This window comes from Cheilinus undulatus, linkage group 14, assembly GCF_018320785.1.
Source record: "Cheilinus undulatus linkage group 14, ASM1832078v1, whole genome shotgun sequence".
Lineage (NCBI taxonomy): Eukaryota > Metazoa > Chordata > Actinopteri > Labriformes > Labridae > Cheilinus > Cheilinus undulatus.
The window spans coordinates 19,694,848-19,719,568 of NC_054878.1; the positions used below are offsets into that span (position 1 = coordinate 19,694,848).

Below are 24,721 nucleotides of genomic sequence, written 5' to 3' on the forward strand. Positions count from 1 at the left end.
AGGTAGAACTCTACCATGCAAATCAAAAGCCATAAACAACACCCAGAAGAGCCACCCACTTCTCTGGGCCTGAGCTCTTCTGAGATGGACTGATCTAAAGTGGAAAAGTTTGCTTTGGTTTGAAAATACACATTTTTTGGATGAAATGGCTGTTAAGTCCTCCGGGCTAAAAACAAAAGGACAATCTAGATTTGAATCAGCACAATCAACAGCCAGCGTCAGTGGTGGTGCAGAGGTGTATTAGTGTCCATGGCATGGGTAACTTGCACAGCTGTGATGGCACTATTAATACTGAGAGGCACAGACAGGTTTTGGAGCAAATAATGCTTTGGTCCAGATAATATCTTTCCAAGGGATGACCCTGCTTACTACAGCAAGACAAGCCCAAGCCATATTCTGCACAGGTTACAACAGCATGGCTTCACAGTAAAAGCATAAGGGTTCTAGACTGAGCTGCATGCAGTGCAGGTCTGCCAACAACATCAAGTCTGCACTGTTAAGCAAATCTGGATGTATATCAAGCAGGAATGAGAAAGAATTCAACTCTCTCTAATTCAGCAATTAGTGTCTTCAGTCCCCAGACACTTAAAGAGGGTTGTAAGAAGAGAAGGTGGGGTAACACATGGGTAAACATGCTCCTGTCCCAACTTTTTTGGAACATGTTGCAGGCATGAAATTCATAATGTGAGTATATTTCCTTAAAAAGAAAAACAAAAAATGACTAGTTTGAACATTACTATCGTGTCTTCGTGGCGTTCAGTTGAATATGGGAGATCACTGTGTACTATTGTTCACATTTTACACCATGCAGCAACTTTCTGAAATTGGGTTTTGTATTTCTGAGTGACCATCTGCCAGTATAGATTTCACATCTACACTGACAGGAAAGATTATTCAAGAGTCTCAAGAGCGTTTATCTAATGTATTCTTTTTTTTTTTTTTAAATGATTCTTAGTTTCCTTCCCCACATGTTAGTTCTTTAGTTCATCTTGTCATTTTGTTTTGGCCTGCCAAGATAATAGTTTATTTTTATCCTCAATTCCCACAATAATGAGTGATGGCAGTCACACAGTGTTTCTGTAATAGCCCTACTGTGCTTCAATGCATTTTTGACTGCTTTATGCCTAATAAACAGCAGTAATAGCATCAAAATCTCAGTTTATCAATAAAACTTTACAGGTATACTGCAAAACTTCAAATAAAATCATATCCTAATTTAAAGCCCACTTTATTTTAGTAGCCTGGTAATCCTGCACCTGTTGACAAATATAGGCAGGTTTCAATGAGAGGCTCTCTTGCATTTAGTGCTTAAATAAAATGCTTACGTGTTTACATGTGTTTGCATAGATTCATAGGCAGCACAGAACATGGGTGTCTTCCTCTTTTCCCCAGCGTGCAGCAGGCTGGCATAGATGGACAGTTTTGCAAAGAAACATCAAATTAGTGATTTGTAATTTGGTTTATTTATCAATAATCAAACTTTGTAATTAGTAAAATATTTTACTTGTATTAATTTCTGAGTTCAAAGTCTGTCCCATCTTTGCTCTGAATGAGTTTTGTTTGAAAATGATTAAAAGTCTTTTTCTTATTGATGCCTGCCCAAAATAAAAACAGAGTAATTTCATAAACTTAAGTAAATAAAAGCCCAGGCTAGTAATTGAAGTTTTACAGCTGTGATCATCAATTGACGGGTTCAACTGATGGCAGCCTCCCATATAGCCTTCAGAACGTAATTAAATCAATAAAATATTCAGAGGAAAAAAAATGTTACTGTGTCTTTTCTTTTTAATTCATACAGTTATTAAAGCAACCACAAAAGTAATTCGATCAGGAATGAATTGATGTTTGATTGATACAGAAAAACTACTGTCAGCTAGTTTATGTGAATGTTCAACCAGAAGTATAAGCTTTGCTTGCTGCACAGGCTGTGTGCTTAATAGTAGAAGCTGAACAAATCCTTGTTCGACTGAAATGTTGCTTGTGCCTTTTCTGTTCTATAGGAATAAGGACAGACTGGTAGGTCTCTTTTAACATATTTTTTCATAGTTACACACAATTTCCGTATCTAATGTCCATTTTATGCATGCTGCCGTTAAAATCTGTTCTCTCTTAAAGTCTAAATGAAAACCTTTAACATAAAAACCCTTTCAGTCAAAAAAGGGATATTGGTCAAGCATTTCTGTCGCTCATTTCAGTCACTCAGTTTGTGAGGATGCCCTGATCTAGGCAGATTTTCAAGTGACATATTTCTTCCATTTCTTTTTCACAGATTTAAGTGAACTTTTGAGGATGTTCAATAACTTGGATTTTTTTTGTTCAATTTCTTAATGTATACTTTTCAATATTCTTTCTGTAGGTAGCTTGGAATGTTCTTTTGCCTTAATGGTGTAATGGTAGCCAGGAAAACTGATTATAAAATGACTGACCTTCCAGATGAAGGTGTCTTTATACTACAATCACTCTAGACACATTCACTGCACTCAGGTGATCCCCATTTCACTAACTGTGAGACTACTAGGCTAGCACTAATATTTCTTTTTATGTGTGAAAAAGCCAAATTATATCTACCATGAATGATTTATAAAATCAATAAAACAGTAAAAAAAAAACAACAAAGGACTGAATATTATTTATAGGCATCATATATGATAGGGAATTCTACAATAAAGAGAACATGATCAACTCTTCCAGACTTACACAGTAATTGTGTCCATGAAAAAGTTTAAGAGCTGCGGAGAACCATTCCTTCATATACAAACTTCACTTGTCTGTAGGGAATGAAACTATTTATTTGTCCTTGTCTGGCTGAGTACAACATTTAGAGCAAAAAAAATAAGTACAAGCAGCTGAAAAGAGCAACTCGTTGTTTGTCTGATAGAAAACTTCATTAACAAGATGAAACCTGACAGGTAGAGCTGTCCTGAGGAGATTTAAGAGCCAGTTTATTTCAGAGTTTCTTAAGTTGATGGAAGAGTACACTGGAGCGATGATTTAAACATGCTGTTTCCTGTCTGAATGCCTCAGGGATGGGATTCACCATAAACTAACACAGAATTTTAGATTCATGTTTTCCTCTCATCCCTTCATAGTAGAAGACTATCATTATTACATTAACTGATTTGAGGTGCGATAGATGATGTTCCAACAGTTTTTATCTTGGGATTGCTTCAGTAATTAGGATTAGCATCATGCTACTTCGAAAAATGGGGCTTTGACAAAAGACACCAGGATTCACAACCAGACAAAGGAGGTTAAACTGCATGAAAACATGGACAACTTAATAACCCCAGGAAAAGTGAACCCAAAAACATCCAGAGCGCCCTCTATTGATTGGCTACAGTACAGATCATAAGTGCCATCTGCTTCATACTAACAGACAGGATATACAGTTTTGTGCAAGTTTAAGGCATGTAGGGCGCTAAGGAGCCACAGTCCATGGCTGAAGGGAGGGGTGTGTGGCTAGAGTCAAGCTCAATCTCATCTCTGTTATCCGGGGCTTTTTTACCCCTCGTAAAACAGCAAGAGACCTGTATCGGTTTTCATGCCCTTGGGACAGTACGACCAGAGGCTACCTCCCCAGACGACACCCTATGCCGGGAGTGTCCAAACTATGGCCCTGGGGCCAAATGAGGCCCATTTTTGGTTGGCCCGCAGCAAATTCTAGAGATAAATGAAATATAGCCCACATTAAAACATGAAGCTTGGACTTCTCGTTTTCAGCACAAGGCAGTGCTGCAATGTTAAATCTGTAAACAGACATTTTGACAAGAAGATATCTTGATTAATAACGCCCTGATGAATTATCACAGCAAATTGCAGCACCAATACATTTTCAGGGGCTCCCCAAAATCCTGAAAATGACTGTCTGTTTGCTCTGTCAGCCATAAACTAGCTATTTATGCATATTCAGTCGCTAAGCATGATTTAACTTACACTGGATTAGTCTTACTAACTTTAAAATCCTCATAGCGAGGAATATGAAAGTGGCCCCACCATCCTAATATATTTCTGTATGTGGTCCTATGTGGAAAAAGTTTGGACACCCCTGCCCGATGCTGTGCTTCCTCGCCACATCCACCCCTCTCTCCACCCTAAAGGTGCTGACTTTATTTTTTTTTAACAAATTATTTTCCCATGACCTTGGCATGGTGGTGCCTACCTCTTAGGTCCGCCTTAATTTTTGGCCCAAACATGCCTAAAATTTCTGCACAGTACTGCTGGTTAAAGTACACAAACAAGGCACGCGTCAAAAAAACCCCTTAAACTTGTTTCTACCCTTACAGTTCTTATCATGCTGATTGATGACAAAGCTATCTTTACTTGTAACAATTACATTACATTAAACATTACTTGTCCATGACATTTGGAGTGGGACTCTGTCTTGAAATGTGCAATATGTCTGCATCCTTCATGAGGGTATGTTTGTTTTACTTTCGTACAAGTGGGGCAGATGATGACACATTGTCCATCTTAATATGCAGTCACTGTTATATCCTTAAGCCTATTATATTTTTTAAACAAAGCACTGTTTTTGCATTGAGATTAAGAAACCAAGTCTAACTTCAGGGCTGATGGAGCCACATAGCAGCCGCTTTCTACTGAACTGAAGTTTTGTTTTTATCATAAAGCCCTGCAGTGCAAATCAGCCATGCAGTTCAATGTATCCTGCGTGACATGTAGTCAAACAGAATAATACATATTGTGCTGTTAAACTTTTAACAAGTAAAGCCCTGCATCCTGAAATGTGTCACGTCAGTAAGTGTTCAAACATCATATATATTTAAGGAAGGCGGCAAATTTATTTGATGATTTCTTACCAAGAACCCACATACGACACCTGAATGAGAGCTTGATATTTATTGCAGCGATTTCCTGCTGCGAGTTCCCTGACTTATTCCCTGCCGTGGGACACCTGACACCTTCCCTTTGATGTAAGCCTCTCAGTTCATAAGTCCTCCAATATATGGGCACTTTCACAATTCAGAGAAGAGGTTTATCTGTCAGGGGGGGAATCAGAAATGATTTGTTGATGATTTTATTTTCATCCCCAGAAGGTTATGGCTGCATAAATAAGTGCTTCCAAACAGACGACCTGATGATGGAGCTGTGGCATAATCTCTGAGATGAAAGGAGAAAAGTGGGGGAAACTTTCTGAGCTGATATACTTTACTCTGATTCAGATGTGTCCCATTTGTGCGTGCATGTGTGCGTGTTGTTCTCCAGAAAGTTAAGATTCACATTCAGATCATCTCATGAATGTATGTTGTTTGTAAGCTTATAACTAATTAATGCGCCTTTCGGTTCGGCTGTAAGAGCTTCCTGCAGTTTCACATTCAGGGCATTAGGAGCCTCTGTTATGTCACAGATGAAAGCCTAATCACACATCACCCTTAATCCCTGAGCTTAGTAATAGCACTCAATTCACAAGTATGAAAGTCGATTTGCTCGTGCATCATGTGGCATCTGTGAAGGTTTTATATCAAAACAGCTTCCTTTGTAGATACTAAAATTGCCTGTCTTGAGTATTAACCTTTAAAGTTGCTTTTCTTTTTAGCATTTTACTGTACGTAACACGTGCCTGAAGATTTGGGCACTTCACCCACTGCACGCCCACATTCATAGCCTACGGTTAATGGCAAACATGCAAAAAGAAGAACTTTCTAAAAGGTACTTTCTTCAGTAAGTGATTTTAAAATTACATGCTTTTCTCCTTCCTGCATCACTCAGGTGAAAAGCTGTTTGGAATAAATAATCCTTTGATAACGGCCAAACAAGCAGTAATAGCCCTCGCCCTGCTGCCATCATTAAACTGGTGTTTAACACTCTTTGAATCAGTGAATTTTAACTAATGGTTTCACACTCTCGCCTCCAGCCCCGTCCTTGACTGCATTTAAGGAGCTGAAGCAGTGATAACAGTGAGATCTGATGCTCTGTGTTTTGCGTAAAGCCAAACTGCAAGAAAATAATTCATGTCTGAAGGACATTCAGCTATATTTTGAATCAAATAAATATAAAACAGTACTGCAGGGGGTAAATGAAGAGGATTTTTATGTATTTCTACTTAGAAATGTACCTTTTAATGAGGCTGTTCTGCCCTTAATGTTGTGTGATTCTTGTTACAGTCATTAACAGTTTCCCTCATCACCAAACTTTTCTCCAAAAGTGATTTATTATAACTAACTACATTTTATAATCAAATATTCAAGGCTGATTGGTGGTTGTGCCATTCTGATGTTTGTTGCTTAACAAGAGACTGCTGCTGTGCACAGCAAGCCATCCCGACATATACAGTTTTGATGTGAGACTTCAGAAGATGGTGTCCAGCTTAAACTGTGCCCAAAGGAGAGAAAAGATTAGGAAAGTAGCAGAGCAACACCAAGACATTTGTGTTTATGCCACAAAGATAACCCACTCACTAAACATTATTTGTTCACTAAACCCACCAGTTACCCAGCGATACATCAGTAACTCTGGCTGTGTGGGACATCAGTGTAGCAGCTTACTAATTTGATAGTCCTCTAGGGAAACATTGAGAATTGAGATCAAGGTGTAACATCATAGTTAGAATTGTTCTGGATACCATGTGGATTTAAAATCATTGCATTATCACCTAAACAAATTCTGGTTCAGTTTCCCAAATGGTCCAGTTCATCTGAAGTAGTGTGAAAGCTCATTTGAACTCTAGACCAAACAAGTGGACTCTGGTCTGCTTAAAAAGGGGGGCCTGGGTTGCTTCCAAACAAACCCTGGTGCGATTCGTTTGAGGTGTGAAGGCAAAGCAGACCAGCTTGTAAACAAAAGAGAGCAAGTGGCATAAAAAGTAATGATTTATAGATATGCTTTTATGGAAACACTTTGTAGTCTCTTGTTTTCATTTGGGCTCGCTTTTTTAGTACTGATTCATTCATCTTATGTGAAGAAGAACAAGCTGGACAGCTCGCTGCCTGCCAGGGCTGCTCATAATGACACCAAAGCAAAAGCAGAAATCCCAAGACAGCAAAAAAATTGGTGTTGTTTAATCGTTTATATGGTAAATAAATGGTGGAAGGCTATGGATTTTTCTTCTTTTACAGGGATGACAATGCCAAAAACGTATAACTGCTAAAGCTACCAGCTTTAAAAACTGATACCAGTCCTCTCCATTATCATCTTAGTTGCTAATGCTAATATTAGATTGCTTAGTAATCTATCAAACATGGCCAATTCTTAATGTATTGTTACAGTAAATTCTGACATTATAGCCATTTCAAGGACAATAAGTTTGAGATAGATTTATGGCATGGACAGCCACAACTGTTATTATTGCTCTGCTTTGTTTACTCTCTTTAAATACTTCATTTAATTTTTCTGCGCCTCTCTCTTCTCTATTTTGGATCTCCTTTTTCTCTCTCTCTCTCTCTCTCTCTGCATCTCCCTGTTCTTTCTGCTTCTTTCTCTCATTAGGTTTTCGGCATCACATACATATCTCTCTTCTCTTTTTCTGCATCTTAGTTTTCTCTTTTTCTGTATCTCCCTTCTTTCTTGTTTTTTTGCAGAACTCATCTCATATCCTCTCTTGCATTCCCCTTTTCTTTAATGCGCTTTGTTTCAGTCAACAACTTTTTGTCCATCGTCGTTATTTTTCTGTTGTCGTCAACTTTTTCTTTGTCATTAAAGGGATACTTCAACTTTTGGCAAATTCGCCCATTGCCATAATCCCTATAGTCTTAATAATAGGTTCGTTACCTTTAGTTGTCGGTGCAAGCTGGAGTTGTTGGATTGTGTATTTGATGAGTTTGATGAGGGAAAGCTGAGATACCATAAGACTCTATTGCGTTGGCATGACAGCTCCTAACTCAGCAGCTCTGATCTAAAAATAGCTTGCACGGACAACTAAAGGTAACAAACCTATTAGCAAGAGCATAGGGATTATGTCAATGGGTGAATTTGCCAAAATGTTGAAGTATCCCTTTAACTATTTTGTTGATCATCATAGTGAACATTTTTCCGCTTCTTTGTCCTACTTTTTCGTCATTGTCAGCATTTTTTGGTTGTCATAATTCTTTTGTCATTGTCATAACCTTTGATTCTTCATCTCTGTCAACTTTCTTTCGTCATTGTTGTCAACTATTTTTCGTCATCCTTTGTTGACATGTTCTTACACTTTTTTGCTGTCTTCATCAACTTTTTTTGTCGTCATTGATGTTTTTCATCATCTTCGTCTTCATTTTTCACCATGATCATTTTTTTCGGTCACTATTTTGTTCTTGTCAACTGTTTTTCATCTTCTTTGTCAAATTTGTTTGTCATCGTTAGCATTTTTGCCATTATCATATTTCTTTGTTCTTGTCGTTTTCCCCTTTTTTCTTTGTCATTAACTTTTTCATCGTTGTCATTTTTCATCTTGTCATCAACTGTTTTTTCATCATGGTTATCAACATTTTTTGGTCATCTTCTTTGTCTTAGTTTGTCATCATTTTCAACTTTTTTAAGTTGTCATAATGTTTTGGTCATCGTCATTATTTGTCCACTTTTTTTTGTTGTCTTCGGAAACTTTCTTTTGGATCTTCATCCAATTTTTTGCTGTCATTGTCAACTTTTTTCCATTGTAGTTGTTAACTTTTGTTCTTCGTTTTTTTTTGCCACGTCATCATCACCATTATCGGTGTTTTAGCCTGTTTTCTGTTGTCATCGACTTTTGTTGTCATCATCATCAACTTTTTTTCGTTGTTAAGTTTTTTTTATTATCATTGTCATTTTATGTCAACGTCACCTGTTTTCATTGTTGTCATCAACTTTTTTTTTCCATCATTGCTGTCAACTCTTTCTTCGTCATCATCTTCAACTTTGTTCATGGCTGCTATCATGTTTTTTTGTCATTGTAATCAACTTTTTTTGATGTCTTCATCAACTTTTTATTTTTTGCTGTTGTCAACTTTTTCCATCATTGTCATCAGCTTTTTTTTTGTTGTCATCATCAACTTTTTGTTCCATCATTGTCTTAACTTTTTTCTGTTGTAGTCAACTTTTTTCCCTTTTCCTTTTATAACCCTGACATAACATGAGTCTGGTTCTGCTTGAGGTTTCCACCTGATTAATGACTTTTTCTTTGCCACTGTAATTTTGTTAATAGTTCTGAGCCTATGGCAGATTAATCCAGGGTATTTATAAATTAGATAACATAGAGCATGGTGGAGGCCCTCTTTATAAAGTGTCTTGAGATAACGCTGGTTGTGAATTGGTGCCATACAAATAAAGTTTGATTTTTTGAATGATTGATTGATACAGCAAACAGTGGCTAGCTTGTTTGCTTTTCGCTTTCGTTTGCTTTGAAACTATCATGCAGCAAAAAAACAACTGTAATTTCACTTCATAGAAAAGTCTTAAACAATTATTTTAAATAGAAAAGGCTGCTTCCTTTATACCAGTGCTACCAAGATACTGTGCCAGCACAAATGCTGAGAAATTCACTGCCACAACCAGAGGTGTAGTTGCTACCATGACCCACTGACAAACTAAGAGGCTAGAAAATGTTCCCCCAGTCTTAAGTATGCTATCACACAAACTGACATGAGCCAGGCTGACCACCCTTTTCTCTATCTTGTTACGTCCTGATCCTACATTTCAGAAAAAAAAACAAAAACGGTGGAATACTGCTGACTGAATTACCCCTGTGGAGTGATTAAAAAAGACTGCAAAATCAAAGACAACAGTGACTAGCAGAGGCAGGCAGCATGACTTTTGGTAAATTTGTCAGTTCACAACTTTCTGAAGGCTGATAGCACAATTAAATACTAGATGCTATTAGGATTGCAAATTCACCATTGTGTTAACAGATGGTACAAGAAAAAGCTGCACAGCTGCACAGAAACTTCACATTGTCAATTTTGCTAAATGCAATAGTAACATAGTCACAGGAAGAATTGATCATTTTCCCTCTGAAAGACCACTCCAAAACAGTCTGTAGACTTAGATCACAGGTATGATGATAAATAAAATTTCTAATGTTAAAAGAAATCCTACTAAGCATTATTGTACTAGTGGACTATTAAATCATATGATCTTTTTGTTTTTCACATCTTCTTTTTGAATGTCATTCTGCATTTCGTGCCTTCTTACCTCGCACTATTATGGTGGTTGATTTCTTGGCAGGGTTCCCGACATTGTTGCTGGCCACACAGCTGTAGACCCCCGCCTCATCTGAGCTTATAGCTGGCAGTGTGAGTGTACCTCCCTTCACCACGCTCCTTTGCGGCAGGGTGTCGTTGCTGCTGACCCAGGTGAGCGTTGGCGGTGGCTCCCCTCCTGTGGTGATGCACACCAAGGACACGGTCTGACCAGGATTCACGACGATGGGATCCTCCACCAGCAGCTTGATGGACGGGGAAGCTGAGGAGGAAGAGAGGGGAGTTTTAACGAGATTGGCAGGAGATGAACAACTCTGGCAGCTAAGACAGCTGAAAGACTGCGCACCACTTCATCTGTCTGTTTAACTTGCTGTCATTTCTCCACATTTATTAAGATGCCTTCATGTAATTTGCTGTTTTCATGCTGAAATCTTCTTGGGGAAAAAATGAACAAGACACAGATTTTGGTTATTCTCTTCCTATGAATAATAAAACAACAATTCCTTGGGTACCTGTCTTATTGGTAAGTTTAAAGATGACACTGCGGTCAGGGATCCCACACACGTTCCTCACGGAGGCGATGCAGCTGTAGTTGGCGTAGTCTTGAGGACGCAGGTTCTTCAGCTTCAAGATCTTCGTTTCCCCCTGCAGCTCAGACCAAACCAACACCGGTATGCAAATGTGTGCAAAAACATCAGCATAATCAAGTAAAAGAAATGCAAAAAACTTAGGTAGTGGAAGAGGGATGACAAAGGCCAAACAGCTCCAACGAAAGGTCAAGAGCATGAATATTTATACAGTTTTAATGAAGCCAAAAATGAAAAGTAGAAGTTGCTGAGAAATTTACTGTAAAGATCTGCTGGTGTTATGAGTGTCAGCTTCCCCTAATATAATCCCAGTCAAAGACCCTGCCATATTCGGCTGTAAAAATATGGTTAGGCTCAGTTGGGGGTCCCTTCACAAAAACGGCTATTTCCACTCTAAATGTATGTCAGATTTCCAGTTGCGCCTGTCAAACTGTAAGTGCCACCCACAAGGCTAGCATTAGAAAACAGACCTTTGATCTGAATGTCTGAAAATGCTGTGTGGGGTCAGGGTTTGCTATGCACTGTGGCAGTCCACACAACTGGACAACCTCTCCTGTCCGTCAAACCCTTTCATATCCAGACATAACTAAGGCATATCAAATTAGCCGTGAACCAAGCACTACTCTTCCTTTCTTTTTCTGTCACTTCTTCTGCTTTTGAGCAGACATGAAGACATGGAGTCTGTGCTTTAGAGTGCAAGCTGTGCTCACAGCTGGGGGAGAAAGATTTTTAAGAGGAAATCTATTTGGAAAATGCAGGAAGCAGAGAACGGAGAGGAAAGGACAAACACACTAAGGTGATTGGACAGGGGCATTGATGGCTATATTGATGGGAAGATTGAACACTTAAGTACACCAGCACTTTCAGGAATGGGATTTTCAGCTGTTGGTAAAGGGCAAAGAATCTTTGGAGGAGTGTACTGTCACTATCAGGTGGAAAAAGCATTTCCATGGTTTTCTTCTTGTGTTTAAAATACTGTTTAAATGGATGAACTTAGAGAAAGAAAATTTTTCATATCAGCAGCAGGAAGAGCATGAACAACACAGGTGCAGAGTAAATGAGTGAAGCAAAAGAACCATAAGAAAGAGCCAGAAGTAACATGAATGTCAATATGTTTCTTAATGGGCTTTAAATGGATACATCCTCATGTTTTACACCACATGCTAAAATAAAATATCACAAGACGGAGAAACATCAAACACCATCATAAACATCAAACCGTATCGGCTTATAAAAAGAGGTGAGAATGTGACAAGAGATGAGAAATGGCACCTTCATATCTGCGATAATTACGCTATTCTCTGGCACTGAGGGGGAAACTATGTAGAGAGAGAGGTGATGGAGGAGAAAGTAACAGACAGCAGGAAGGGACAGGATTTCACAATAAAAGCATAGTTCTGGGCCTGACTCAGTTGTGAACCTGATCTCCCATATGGAGTTTGAAATGCTACCACTGCACTTCCACAGCCTCGGTGGGAATATATAAAACATTAGACTGAAAAGGGAGCAATGGGTCGGAGGAAAAATAATGGAGGGAGAAAGGTATATAGACAGATTTTATTCACAAATGGGCTTGGCCGATAGAGAGGTCTGGCTTCACTGTAATGGACTCAATCCAACCCTACAGGCTAAATTTGGTCGGTTATGAATGTGTAACTTGATTGTCTGGATGGGTTTTAGGCAAGTGCAGACATGCTGTAGGAGAGCAGTGTTATTAGTCTTTTATATGAGGAAGTTACATCAAGTTTAGCCAGGATTTATTTGGCGTTGAACTCACTAAAAGTAAATCTCTGAATTTGTGCTGCACCAAAAATTTCAGGCCCAGTTAGAGCTTTAATTGAGGGTGGGATGATGGAGTGAGGAGAGGAGAAAATAAGTATGAGGAGTAGGATGGAAAGTGGAGTGCATGAGTAAGATTAAACTATCTTTATCCCCTTTAATTATTTATTTGACATATTTTTTTTAACCATAGTTCATTTTAATTTCCCTTTTTTTCTATTTCATGATCATCTTATTCCTGCATGTTTTTCTCTTTTCCATAGTTTTTCATATTCTGTCGTCCAGTTAAAAATGCAAATTACATTGAACTCCACCAATTCAAACTCTATAATCCCCTTACAAATGACAGAATAATCTCATTCACTTCCCTCTGACTGTAAAAGATCCTTTTATCAGAACAAAAGCTTCTCAATTTTTCAAATTCTAAAGAAATCCACTCACTGATTTTTTTCAGCCTTTTTTCAATTTTTCTGAGTCTGAGTTTTCCAAAAAGCAGTTAACTTCACAAAACTAGGTTAGGAAAACCAATATGGCGTTGATAAGTACAACTTTGACAGTTGTACAGCTTTCAGTAAGAAGATGGGGTCCGTCGTCTGCATCCAGGTACTCTTGATTACAACAGTTTAATATGGCAACAGCAGAAAAAAAAATGTCAGGTTACGGGGAATTAGGCATGACCGGCCCTTTTCGAGTCTAGCCACAAATTCTCTATTGGATTGAGGTCTGGGCTTTGACTCGGCCACTCCAGAATATTCACCTTGTTGGCTTTAAACAATTCCTGTGTAGCCTTCACTGTATGCTTCAGGTCATTGTCTCTTTGGAAAATAAATCTTCTCCCAAGGCATAGTGCTGCTTGCAGACTAAATATGATTGTCTTACAGGATTTCCTATATTTTGCCACATTTATCTTACCCTCTGCCAGCTGCAGAGAAGCATCCCCACAGGATGATGCTGCCACCACCATGCTATGTTTGGTGTCCGCCAAATGGCATCATGTCTGTTGGCCAAAAAACCCCATTTTAGACTCATCAGAGCAAAGAACTTTCTTTCTCTTGACCATGGAGTCTCCCATATGCCTTCAGGTGAACTCTAGTCCAGATTTAATCTGAGTTTTTGTCAACAGTGGCTCTCTCTTTGCCACTCTCCCATAAAGCTCTGACTGGTAAAAACCTGGGCAGCAGTCAATGTTTGTAAAGTCTCTCCCAGACCCTGCAAGATACCTATGCCTACTCCCACAAATTAGTCATAGGTGTCTTGTTGGCTTCTCTCACTAGTCTCCTTCTGGCTCGGTCTGATTCAGGCAGATTTACACATGTGCCATATTTCTTCCATTTCTTGATGATGAATTTAGATGAATTCTTTGTGACCATCCCCTGACTTTTACTTCTCAATAAACTTTTCTCTGAGCTGCCTGGGGTGTTATTTTGTCTTCATGGTGTTAATGGTAGCCAGGAATACTGATTAACCAGTGACTTCACCTTCCAGACACAGGTGTCTTTACACTATAATCACTTGAGACACATTCACTGCACTCAGGAAATCCCCATTTCACTATTTGTGAGACTAGTAGCACCGATAGGCTGGACCTCTGTTGAATTAGATCAGTCATTTTTAAAGAGGTGAATATTTATGCAGTCACTTACTTTACACTTTAATGTTTTACACTACTTAAATATTTTCATGTATCTACCATTACTTTTTAGATATCTGTTTTCACCTTGACATTGAAGAGGTTTTCTTGTGTGTTTTTTTGTCAAAAGAGCCAAATTATACTGATTATGAATGATTTCTAAAAGGTAGAGGGTAAAACATCAAAGGGGGTGAATGATGTTTATAAGCACTTTAATATTTACTACAGGTAGTTATCCCCCTGAGCTTTAACTTTTTTATACATTGCCTCTGCCTTACCTGTGTGAAAAACGGCTCGTAGATCTCCACTCCCTTGTCTGAACCCTGCGTCAGAACTTCCCTTCCACGATGCCAGCTGTAGCGGACGGGTGGGTTGGAATTGGCCACGCATCGCAGAAACACAGTCCTCTCATAGTAGAACTGTTCTTTAGCTTCCCCTACACTCTGGTGCACCGTCACAATGGGATCATCAAGGTCTGTAAGAGGAGCACAAGCAGGGAGGAGGAAGCCGTCAATAAACACTTTTCCATGAGTTGTTCAATCGACGAACAAATCAAAGGCTTCTCGGATGAACTGATCACACAGACCTCATTTCATGTTAAATCATTCTATCATCAATAAATAATAATAAAAAAAACCCTACCATCCATGTGGTTAGAGATCTGACCAGAAGGGTCATATTTCTCATTACATTAGGAAAGCATGTTATCAGCATTCACACAGGTGTTGTAGTGTGAAAGGAGATGAGATGCCCTCGACATGAACTACTTAAGTCAATAGGATGCACCCCAAGGGCGCGTTCACTTCCTGTCAATGGACAAGCTGCTCTGTGCTCAAGTCGCACTCCGTCGAGAGCTTCAAATAAGAGCGAGGATGACAAATACTGCGCACAAAATCATGCTCTGATTCAGGCTCTCTGTGATTTGACACATCTGTTCCCAAAGAGATCTGAGGGAAGTTTTTTTTTTACCCAAACGCGAGACAGTTGGTGATTTGAGAAGGCGCTTTTGGTTGATTAAATGGATTCAAAGTTAATCATCTTACCCAGCTATCGCATTAAGCCTTGGCAAATGGTGTTCATCATAGCCGTGGTGTCTTTTTAGCATGCTAATACTCGCCTTTTAGATTATGTCCATTTGCACGCTCAAAGAACGCAGGGAGCTAGCTGTTTCTCTTTCATCTCCACCCGAGATGCAATCAGTTTTTAACACGGGTGGAAAAAGGCAATTTGAGAGAGAGGAAGAGAGGAGCTAATGCAAGTTATCCCTCATGCTAACATTCTGGCTGATACAGGCTGACCTTTTGCATATAAAGAGGAAGTGATTGAGTGAATAAATGAGTGAGCAGGGTTATCAGTGAGTGAGAAATATGGCGGGTGATCGAGTGATTGTGAGAGGCGCCATGTGAATACGAAGAGCACAAGCAGCTCACAGTAAATGAATACCCAAATGTTTAACGATTATAAGCCTCCAGAGGAAAAACTACACAAGCCGGAGGTATTATTAATGGATGAATTCATCGCTTTTAATTCACTGCTGACGGCCCACCCCTGGATTTGCCAAGGATCAGGTCCTAATCAAGGCGCCCGTGGGCCCCGGCGCAGAGAATCCAGGCACCACGCGCCGGCCAGAGAATGCTGATTCCTCAGTTTCATTAAAGACATGTTCTGCCCTACAGCCCCTTAATCAAAATCTAGCGGCGGTCAATACTTCATCCAGGATCCATTACAGTGTCTCAGGTAAGAGCAATTACCTTTGGGGAAGGGTGGGGATAAACAGGGGAGGGGGTGACAACGCTGCGTAGAAGACAGAGCGATTGCAAGGCCATTTTAGAGAAGCAGATTGCTCTAAGTAAATACACTGATTCATTATAGAGAGGAGGGGGAGTGTATGAATCCTACATCTTATCTGTGACTCTACCCAGCATGCCTCTCATCTATTTCCTGCTTCTAACAGTCAATTTAGCAACTGTGGCAGGAATGGAGTGATTCATTGACAGGCCCATCTACCTAGGGATACATGTGTCTCTGTAAGTTGGACCTGATAGGAGGTTGTCTTTTTATTTCAGAGTGTTTCTGCATGTTTGTGTTTAAGGTAAGGCAGTTGAAGCTATTAATAGGGCCAAAATGATATGCAGAGAGGAAGTGAATGCTAGGAGCTCAAAGAGATAAATATGGAAATATGGAAATGCACGCACTGGATTAAAATTTGATGAATTTCAAACAAAATTCCACCTCCATCAGTCTTTTCTCCCGTAAGGATGTTGAGTATGTGTATGTGTTTGAGCCCGTGTGTCATTCTGGTGCAATTAGCTTCAGAAGTCACGCTTGACTGATTGTGAAGCTTAAATCCCCGAGCCCAGAGGAAAAAAGCAGCGTACAGGCCGCCTGCACCAGAGTTGTTAGGCTTTGTAATTGCAGGTTTATGGGTTCACAGGCCGGTAAATCGGCCCATGTACAGCTAAACGCTCCAGCGCGCTAACCTTAGCATCATTCCCGCTCACTCCCGCAGAGCATGACAAGCCTCAAAGCTCTGGCTTTCTCTGATATTAAGACGAGTGGGCGGGGCAGCATGATACACAGATGTTGGAGTGCCAGATGTGGGCACAGACAAGGTCTCAAAAACAGGTGAGTTTATAAACAATCTCTTTAAGTCTGACGATGTTGATAGTCCACATTTGTACTTTATGGGTCTACAAAAACATTTGTAGAACAAATAGGCACGAGTGAGTGGTCTGGATAAAAGAGATGATGAAGATTAAAGAAGGTGCTTCATTATCACATCAAACCTAAGCTTGTTCCTTTCATGCCCCCCCCAACTAAAAAAGGGAGACACCTGCGTGAAAAAACACACACATTATCTCGCTCCACCTTCCTACGCACAGACACACCAACATCAGACCTACACACACCTTTTTCAGGCTGTCTCTCGGGTGATAATCTAATGCAAGTTTTTCTATGTCTCCTTCCTTTGATGTCTTTCAATCTCTCCGCCTGATCTGGTGAAGTCACCTGGGAAGAGAACACCTATCAGGCTCCCAGGCTGTCGGCCAAGAGCGAGAGGGGACTGCGATTACTTCTGCCTAATCACAGTTCCAGCTTGATTACCAGCAGGGGCCGCTGACCTGAATGACATTAATGTAGCGTCTTTGATGGGTAAAAAAAAAAAAAGCCCTTGTTATGTCAAAGATAAGCAGTTTGCTTTTATGTTGTGCCAAGGGGACAGCGTTGGACAGCAGGGGAGAGAAGGGGGCACGGTCGGAGGAAAACCAGAGACGAAAGGAGGGTCAAAAGCATGTGAAAGCTTCTAATTTGCTGCTTTCCAGATGCAGGGTTAATGAGGCGATGATACTGTACAGCAGCTGTCTTTCTGGAACTTGTTCCAAATAAGGGTGACTTGCTCTCTTTTTAGTGGATTTTTTTGGGGTGGAAATGTGAGCATAAGGCACAAGCGATTAGAGAAGTTATTACCAGGCAGCCTGCCCTGTGGAGGACCTCATTTTCAAGCTTCTTTTTTTAAAAGTTTAAAAGCAACTCCTGAAAAAAAGAGAAGAGCTACATCCAATTAAAAAGGAAAGAATAAGAGGTGAATTTGCTTCTTAATCTCTTTAAACATGAGCTGACCAAATTAAGTGTTTGTTAAAAGCATCTCTACAGGAAAATAGTTAAATTGGTGTGATGCTCTGTAGAATTATCCCTTAACTGTTTATGGGGCATGGTCAAAAGGACTTTCTTTCGGGCCTCCCCTAGGGATACCAATGTTATGAGTATGATATTGGTATCATCAGATATAAGCTAAAAAACTGAATTATCAGTATCAACAGGTATGAAAATTTCAGCAGATACTGTATTTTCTACTGATGTTTTGGCTACAAAAATCTGCCTTTATCAGCTGTAAACATTACAAACAAATAAGTTAGAGAGGTTTTCAGTTGGACCAACAGACCTACCTCAGCTAAAGTCTGTTTCTTATTCAGTCTAATTCCTTACACTTTAAAGTCTGTTTTAAGGGCGGAAATGTGTTTATTTTTTTTAACTTCAAACTTTACATTGCGTGTTTTAAGAAGTTAAGTTTAAAAGCATGGATATTTGGTTTTATGCTGTTTTCCCGTAAAAGCATGGAAATTTGGTAATTTCTCAAGTATTTTTTTTTATTATCTGGGTAAAACCAGCTTTGTTTCCAAAAGAAAATTAGATAAGTAGAAATCTGTACCCAAACTCTGAAATGTATTGCCATTGTAGGAAACCTTAAAGATACTTCCACTCAGGACTTCCATACAAGAGCTTTGTGACACACTTTTGGGTCCCGACCCACCAGTTGAGTTGTTGCCACAGGTTTGTAAAAAAAAAAAAATTAAAAAAAAAACATAGAGTGATCTACAGGTAAAGTTGACTAATGTTTAGAAATTTTCAAGGTATAATCATTGACATTAACCTTGCAAAGCAGATGGATACTCCCACTTCATTTTTTTCCACTGGTGAATCCATCTTGCAAAGCTCCCATCTAATACGTTTGGGCCCGGTTAGAAAGTGACAGGACCAATCAGCAACGAGGGGAAGTACTTTCAGGCGCAGCAGAGTTGTGACGTAAACAAGCAGCAACAAGAGCTGGTGCAGTTACGGAGGAAGAGATTAGCGTGGATGCTGCTAAAGCGCCAGTTTTATCAGAACTTGATGACATTTCTTCGTTAAAAGAAAAACAAAGAACAGCAGTGAGTTGTTTTCTTTTCAAAAATGACAAAAGTCGAGGACTTACATGTCTGTAGTCACCATGTTTCGCGTTATTCCTCAGTAGCTGTGCATGCGCAACTTGCTTGCGGCTACGTCACGTGCTTTGTTGCTCTGATTGGCTCGTAGAGATTTGACAGAACATTCACCCAATCCTACTCAGAGGATTTTTCAAAGCCTCTGCCTTTTCTCAAACCTATTGAAGCTTTCCCAGATGGATGTGTGAAACGAATCCATCTGGCGTGTCAGGTTACTTTGACATAGAAGTCATTCTCAACATTGCAAAGCAGATGGATACGCCTGTTTCCGTGTTTCTCACTGACGTATCCATCTTGCAAAGCTCCCGTCTGAACCGTTTGGGCCTGGTTAGAAAGTGACAGGACCAATCACCGTCAAGGGGCAGTACTTTCAGGCGGAGTCGTGATGTAAGTGAGCAGCAACAAGAGGCCAGTGCCATTATGGCGGAACACATTAGCGTGCTGCTGAAGTGCCAGTTTCATCAGAACTTGACGACATTTCTTTGTTAAAAGAAGAACAAAGAACACCACTGAGTTGTTTCCTTTTCAAAAATGACAAAAGTCATGTACTGAAATGTTTTTTTTTTGAGGCTCTGCCCTTTCCCAAACGCTGTGTATAAGCAGTTTTCCAGGTTAGAAAATGAGAGAAACCTCAATGACCTTTCAAGAATATATAAGGGTTTGAAATGAAATGGAATTCCTGGTCTTTTTTTTTTTTTTTTTTTAAACATTAAGGTATTTCTTAATACTATAAAGTTGTACTTCATTTTTTTAAAATTAACTTAGAACTTTATCTCAGCTTAAATTAATTTGGACAATTAATAGTTGTGTTTTTTCAGGTTTTCCGATTGAATAAAAAGGCACACCAGTGGTATAAACAGTGATAAAGACCTGGTTTTAGTCAGTTTTACAACAGCATAACAGTTTTATTATACTTAAATGACATACATCAGTTTTTATTTTCATTTGGGGTCTTATCATTGTTAAAATTAATGGAGTAAATTGGGGCAAATTATAAAACAGGAGAGAATAATGTTATTTAGTGAAATCAAAGCTAACTTTAATTTAAAGAAACTATGTTTTCTTGAAATTCTGCAGGTGAAATCCATACTGCAGGAACACATATGTAAAGGCTTTGTATTGGCCTCCAATAAAGTTACTGATAATAAACTGAAAGAAATAGTAATAAATAGAGCCACTGCATCTAAATTTTATAGTTATTTGACCCTTTCCTCCTGTACTAATATGGATAAAGTAAAACATGAATGAGAGTGTGATCTGGGTAAAAACCTACCACTTGAACAATGGGATACCATAATATGCAAGACAAACTACTTATCAAAATGTGTATGATATAAACTCATACAGATGAAGATTTTACACTGAGCATACACAACTCCGCACAAGATTAATAAAATGAACTCTGAGAGTTCATTTTATTAATCTTCATAACTGGTTGAAGGACTTTTTAGAAATTATAATAATGGAGTGTGCAGCCTCAACCATGCAGAGATGGCTTAGGTGAACAATGGGCTTTCGTAAGAGAATACATAAACAAGATGCATTTAACCTAAGTTATGAGTTTCGCCTTATTTATTTACTGAATGCTAAATCAAGTACCTTTTTTCAATTGTCTTATCAGAAGGCAGAAAACCCCTGTAAGAAATTAGGATCATGAGTTCCTGAACAAGCTGTTATATTAATGCAAGCTAAACTGTACTCTGGCAAAATGTCTTTATGTTGTATACATGTATTGTTTTGTACTGTGATGTTCTGTTTTGTGCTTGTGCTTGTGCTTTGTGTCTGCTTGTCTTTGAAATTTAAATAAACTATATTAAAAAATGTAGTAATTCAATATTTCTGATTATTATTGATTAGTATCTGAAGATAAAACTGGTGGTACCTCCATTACTTACACAGTATTAAGAAGCCAGCCAGGTCTTGCCTGATAATTATGTGTATAAAATAAATATTTTGTATCAAAGCATTTTTTAATGTGCAAGTAAATACCAATGAAAACTATGTGTATATTTTTTATTTTTTTTACCACAAACAGACAAAGATCCATATATGGTCACTTTGTTGACCTTGATTCTCACTATATTAATGTAAATACATAGAAAAGTGACAAAAGTAAAATGAAAAAAATATTTGAATGTCAACCAATAATGTTTTTGGGCTTGAATTGGAAATTTCCAGGCATTTTAATGAGTGCTCTCTAAAGGGTTAAACCTGTTAAAAATAAAGGCCCTGAATAAATACTGAGATGGAAGCCTTTCATATATGATTCAATGTCTGACATATCTCCATTGCGACACATAATGCATCAGATTAATGTACTGCAAGAATGCAAACAAACACCTCATCACTACACTATGTGTAAACACAGACTGTCAAATAAGACAGCAAATGTACAATATGATATAGATGGAGACTACTCAATGGCGCTCTTTAATGCATTTCATTTTTGTGGGTCAAAGGTTAATAAACTGTATCTGTGATATATAACATCCATCTCATGTGGATGCCTCTGATGGAATATGTGAATCTAGCATGTAATTTACTGTCAGAACATTTTCCCTTCCCTGCATCTCTCACCCCCTTGGCAACAGTGACCTCTATCTCACAGCTCCACTCGACAATAACCAGCTCCAGCCCGCTGCATCTCTCCGCTGTCAGCTGTTGCTTCATACTAAAGTGTGATTGTGGTGGTGGATGGATGTGTTTGGAGGGTGGATGAGGGCATGATGCATCTATTTCTGTAATAAGTCCACTCTGACGTTGGCGCCTGTGTAACAGAGATATCACAGTAAACTGAATATCATTCTCTGAGACATGAGATACGAGCGTGAGCAGCTTCACTTCATGTGCTGCTGTGCTGTCTGGAGGATAAAAAGCAGAGAGAGGAGAGAATTCACAGAGAGGATCATTCAGTCGGTGTGTGATATCCGAATGTTGTTATGATATTGGACAGGAGAAGGAGTGGTGACATCTAAAGTGTCTGTTGTTTGTCTGACAACCTACAACAAGTTCAAGCAGGAAGACTGTTCCTCACTCATTCATTAGGCAACACTCATTCATTCCTTTTCCTTCCATTCTGGTGATCATCTGATAAAAGGGATTCACTCTTTCAAGAACTCAGCCAATCAGATTTTGCCACAACCTCGTTTGACCAATCATCATACACCTGCCATATCAAATCTGCCGTCCTCTCTTCCACAGTCAGCCTGTTGTTTCAGTGTAGACGCTGCAACCCTCCTCCACCCCAGCAACCTCCACTTACTCAATGGTGTCCTGGTCCAGTTTCTCTGAACTCTACTCCTCATCTGATCCTGCATCCATCATCGACACCCCCATCATTGGCCTCACTACCCCTTCAAGTACAAGAAGTCATCAGGATCGAGTGTAATTCCAGATAAGATCTTTGTAACCTTGCAAGCAGATGGACTGTCCAGATTCCATGTCCATCATCAGGCAAATCCATCCTGCACAGCTCAAATCTAAAATGATTGTGCCAGATCTGAAAATGGACATGACCAATCAGTGTCATAAAGAATAAGGCAGAAGCTACATGTGAAGTTTAGTTGCACTAGAAGCTGATAGCAATGTCTGCTGCTGCTTTAGCATTTAGCATAGATGTAGTTACAGTTAAACTGCAGTTTAATTGCAGTAGTATTGAACATTTTTTATGATGGAAAAGATGTTTTCACTCCTCTCCTGATCTGCTTTAGCATGAGTTTGTGATGGTTACAGGCATGGTTCAGGTTAACTGTGAGCTGGTAAATATATATATATATATATATATATATATATATATATATATATATATATAAAATGGCTGCTGAAAGTGTAGCTATTAGCTCAAATGTAGCTATAGCATAGCAGCAAGTTTATGAGAACTGGGCCACATATCTTAAATCAAACAAGAGCAAAGAGCCACAGTGAAAGCTTTTCTTTGTGGATAAGATTTTTTTGCACTTTCTCAACCTGCCTCGGCATAAGTTTTATCCACCCACATGCTCTACCATTCATAAACTACAACAGTGCCTGCTTGATACGCTTACGGTATTTACTACCTTATTTTGTCTTGTTACTCTCATTGGTCAGTAATGAATAACCTTCAATCACCTTCTGAGAATTTTTAAAAGTCATGGCCTTTCCGAATGCTTTGCATAGGTTTCCTAGATAAATTTGTAATATATCCCTTACAATGGATATATGAAATAGTCTATCTGGCAAGTTCAGTCAGGCCACAGAGGGCTGTGTTCAAAGATGGAAAAGGGATATAATGTGTCACTTTGACAGATTTCTTTTGTTTTATAATGGCCTAAAAAGCCTGTCTGCTGAAAATAAAGGGTATTTGTTACATAAATTAACTAATGTATAGGTGAAGACAAGTTGTAGACTTTTGTAAAAATCATTTTGGGGGCTGAAGCAACTGAGATAACTTAGCCCTGCACTTACTCTTATGCCATGCAAACATGGCACTCACTCCATGTTTTTTTAAATAAGTATTCAAAAAAATTCCTCTGTGCAAAAGTGGAGAATATGAGATAAACATTTGCAAATATTGAGGCTGTGCTCTTAGAAACACTAATTAGCTACTTTTTTCTATGAACTGGATGTCGTTGGCATTGACCATTTTCTAAATGAAATTAACGCTTAAAAGATAATCAATGTTTTTCTTTTGGCTGCATGTGCAGAGCGATAATGAATATCCCGATCATTATGGCACAATAATAAAAGCCTGCAAGTTTATTGGGTTAGGTGGCTTTACAGATATGAGCGGGTGTCTTGGGTACAATTCATTATCTAACTCCCAACCCAAACTTTAATATTTGAAGTTTTGAAGTAAGATTTAATCAGCTTCTCAATCGCAAGGGTTTGAAATAACACTTTTAATGCACCATAAAGAGGCAGACCTTTGAGATGGTTTAACTTTTATAAAGGCTACTCTTCTGTCTCCACACAGCAAAGGAAAGAGGGAGGGGGGAGTTTGGACAAGTTGGGTTAGGGTTTAAAAAGGGCAGCACACCAGCTCTGCCATGGCTGATGCTTGGCATGCCTCTGTGGCACTGTCTAACAAGTGCTGAATTATTCATTAAGCATTTCCACATTCCTCTGTAAACTTTAATTTCTGCTGCAGGAGGAGGGGGAGCGCTACACTCTCTCCTTTACTATAAAATCCACTTACTCGGCCCCCCCTTCTTCTTTCGCCCCCACCCCACTCATGCTCATCCTCTTTCTCTCTAGCCATTATACGTTATGCATTGTGCATTAAGGTAATGGTAACTAACTCCCTCTCTGAGGCCACAGTCATCAGACCTGGTTAAGTGTAATTACTGCAAATTAAAGTAGCAATGCAGAATAGAGGCAACTGTGAATGATACACATGCTGCATTGTGGGAAGTAGAGTCACCTAAATGTCTATAGAGGACAACGGTCTTGTTAGTATTGCAGGGAGATACCATAATGTGCTGTAAAGTGGGCTTGTCCCCTCAAGTAACTGGCCACTAATGTGCAAAAAACAAAACACATTCAGATAATATGCAGAATGGTGATTTAAATTAGCATTTTATTTGTGCTATAAACAAATCTCTAAGCTTAAATATGGACTTTGGATTGCTTCTTTACCCACCCTGAAGTCACTACTATGCAAATACATGATGTTTAAGCTGAACGGGTGGGTGATGTTTCCCTCTAAGCCAGATGAAATCATCTTGCACTATAACTGCTGTTGTTAAACAGTATAGCTTTAAAAGCTGGAGCTGTGTTCACGATGCTGCAGCCCAGTTAGGACTGCTGCACCTCCATCTTCCTCAGTGACAGTGTTTTTCCAATTATGCTTTTGGAGGAACACTGGGTGTCTGTGGGCGT

General features: G+C 39.1%; 1 protein-coding gene across 1 annotated transcript in view; it reads right to left on the reverse strand.

Moving 5' to 3' along the window:
• Positions 1-24,721, reverse strand: part of LOC121521302 (MAM domain-containing glycosylphosphatidylinositol anchor protein 2-like) — a 326,586-nt gene that overhangs the window by 153,682 nt on the left and 148,183 nt on the right. The window contains exons 4-6 of the mRNA XM_041805191.1: positions 14,381-14,577; positions 10,619-10,757; positions 10,099-10,368 (exon numbers count right to left, since the gene is read on the reverse strand). Coding sequence (XP_041661125.1) covers positions 10,099-10,368; positions 10,619-10,757; positions 14,381-14,577 — 606 coding nt within the window. The remainder of the gene's footprint in view (positions 1-10,098; positions 10,369-10,618; positions 10,758-14,380; positions 14,578-24,721) is intronic.